The following is a 3,071-nucleotide window of genomic DNA, read 5'->3' on the forward strand; positions in this document are numbered from 1 at the left end:
GGTTTTTTTTTTTTTCTTTTTTTTTGGTTTATGATATATATGCTATAACAACTGTTAAATTCCTACATGTTCAGAAGAAATGAGATTCTTATAGTTCTGTCACCTAGATCATATTGCTGCCGTTCACAGTAAAAGTATTATGGAAACACACTGCATTTTACCAATACCAGTGTTTTTGGCGTGTGCAGTCCTAGCCCAGAGATACCTGTATCGATAGTAAGAAACCAGCATTCTCTCTCTGACTTCTCCTTCAATCTTTTGGTCGATGACCAGCAGCATCACTCCATATAAGTACAGCGCTTCACACTATGAAGAGAAAAAGACAATGGCCCAAATCACAGGCATATGCACTCTCAGTGGAGTGAAGTTGATTACGGTTAACGAAAATCGATTTGTTGACATTTCTCCTAAAAGCTTGATACTGCAAGGAAAATGCAGGCTTCCCCTAAGGGCTCTCACTGGTACAGAATGGGCTTTGAAAAATTTATGCAAAATAAGTTTTAATTCACAGTGATTATCTTTCAGTTGGCCTATTTTTGGTATTCTGCTTGGAATACCAAAATAGAATTCCACTACTATAAACATCTTTTTATCATAAAGTCATTCACTTACTTAATAACATTTCTTCAGTGGTCTCTATCTACTAAGTACCAGGCTAGATGTCAGGGATACAAAAAATAAAGATAGAGTTCTTACAATGAGGAAGTTCATGACTGCTACTTAATCTTTTATTCACTTATAATTTTGTTCAAAGTCTACTACGTTCTAAACTTAGACATGGGTCTGCCAGTTAGAAGATAATTAGCAGCTTATTTTGCTTATCCTTATAACACTGGTATTCTGTATGTATTTGTGACTTAAAGCAAGACAAGTGATGCCAAGTTTGATACTCCTTAATTTCTGTTTTGAATGGTCACTATTACTTACTAAAAGTTGTTTTCCATCTTCATTGAGAAGCACAGTTTCTAAAGTTTGCTGAATATAAACACCTTCACTGAGGTCATCTAGGTATCTGGAAAGCAAGTCATTCACTGATAATGGAAACTTTAACATTTTTGAAGAAGAAAAGTAAAGACTATTTAACAACAAGGCAGAATATCAGGTATTCTGGTCTACTAATTCATGGTCCTTCATGCTCTTAAGAATAGGGTCTTGTGAATGGGAATTCATAGCGATTTAGGACCACAGCTTGATATTTATGGCTAATCCAAGTAAAAGGAATTATTTCCTAGTCCTGATTTATGAATTACAAATATCTTAGGAATAATGGCATAAGAATATGTAATAAAGACCAAAACAAACGAACAAAGGAACAAAAACCCATTGCCATCGAGTCGATTCTGACTCATAGCAACCCTACAGGACAGAGCAGAACTGCCCCATAGGGTTTCCAAGGAGCAGCTGGTGGATTCGAACTCGTGAACCTTTCGTTAGCAGCCGAGCTCTTAACTAGTGTGCCACCAGGGCTCCAAGAATATGGAAGAGCTAGTTCAATGAATAATAAATAATGAATTATTAAGAACTGTAGAAATCAAAGACCTAAACCTAAAATCTAAAACCATAAAGATCATGGAAGAAAAATATAGGGACAGTACTAGAAGCCCTAATATATGGCGTACGTAGTATACAAACCATAACTACCAATGCACAAACACCAAAAGACAAACTAGGTAGCTCCTAAAAATCAAACACTTATGCTCATCAATAGATTTGACCAAAAGAGTAAAAAGACCATCTACACACTGGGAAAAAATGTTTGGCTATGACATATCCGATAAGGGCCTAATCTCTAAAATCTGTAAGATGCCGCAACACTTCAACAACAAAAAGACAAATAACCCAATTAAAAAATGGGCAAAGGATATGAACAGACACCTCAGCAAAGAAGATAGTCAGGTGGTTAACAGATATACATGAGGAAATGCTCATGACCATTAGCCATTAAAGAAATGCAAATCAAAACTACAATGAGACACCATGTCACCCCAACAAGGCTGGCACTAATCCAAAAAACACAAAATAATAAATGCCGGAGAGCTTGTGGAGAGACTGGAACACTTATGCACTGCCGGTGGGAAAGTAAAATGGTACAGTCACTTTGGAAAACGATTTGGTGCTTCCTTAAAAAGCTAGAAATAGAAGTAACCATACGATCCAGCAATCCCCCTCCTTGGAATATATCCTAGAGAAATAAGAGCCGTCACACAAATAGTATGCACACCTATGTTCATTGTAGTACTGTTCACAATAACAAAAAGATGGAAACAACCTAGGTGCTCATCAATAGACGAATGAATAAACAAACTATGGCACATACACACAATGAAACACTAGGCAACCATAAAGAACAATGATGAATCTGTGAAACATCTCACAACATGGATGAATCTGGACGACATTATGCTGAGTGAAATTACTCAGTTGCAAAAGGACAAATATTGTATGAGACCACTATTGTAAGAACTCAAGAAAAGGTTTAAACACAGAAGAAAGCATTTTTTGATGGTTATGAGGGTGGGGAAGGAGGTGTAGGGAAATTCACTAACTAGAGAGTAGAAAAGAATCATCATAGGTAAAGGCAAGGACAACACACAATACAGGGAAAGTCAGCACAACTGGATCAAAGCAAAAACTAAGAAGTTTCCCGAATACAACCAAACACTTTGAGGGACAGAGTGGCTGGGGCTGGGGCCTCGGGACCATGGTTTCAGGGGACATCTAGGTCAACTGGTGGAACAAAATTTATTAAGAAAATGTTCTGCATTCCACTTTACTGTGTGGTGTCTGGGGTCTTCAAAGCTTGCCAGTGACCATCTAAGATGCATCAATTGGTCCCAACCCACTTGGAACAAAGGAGAATGAAAAACACCAAACCAAGGAAAACATTAGCCCAAGAGAAAAAAGGTCCACATAAACCAGAGACTCAATCAGCCTGAGACCAGAAGAACTAGATGGTGCCAGGCTATCCCCAATGACCACCTTGACAGGGTACACAACAGAAAGTCCTGGACAGAGCAAGAGAAAAGTACGGAGCAGAACTCAAATTCACATAAAAAGACCAGACTTGATGG

The 3,071-nt window shown here is 37.9% G+C and overlaps 1 protein-coding gene across 1 annotated transcript in view; it reads right to left on the reverse strand.

Moving 5' to 3' along the window:
- Window positions 1-3,071, reverse strand: part of WASHC5 (WASH complex subunit 5) — a 63,482-nt gene that overhangs the window by 49,423 nt on the left and 10,988 nt on the right. Inside the window, 2 exon segments of the mRNA XM_023728160.1 lie at window positions 206-306; window positions 928-1,188. Coding sequence (XP_023583928.1) covers window positions 206-306; window positions 928-1,188 — 362 coding nt within the window.

This window comes from Trichechus manatus, unplaced genomic scaffold (genome assembly GCF_000243295.1).
Source record: "Trichechus manatus latirostris isolate Lorelei unplaced genomic scaffold, TriManLat1.0 scaffold00022, whole genome shotgun sequence".
NCBI lineage: Eukaryota > Metazoa > Chordata > Mammalia > Sirenia > Trichechidae > Trichechus > Trichechus manatus.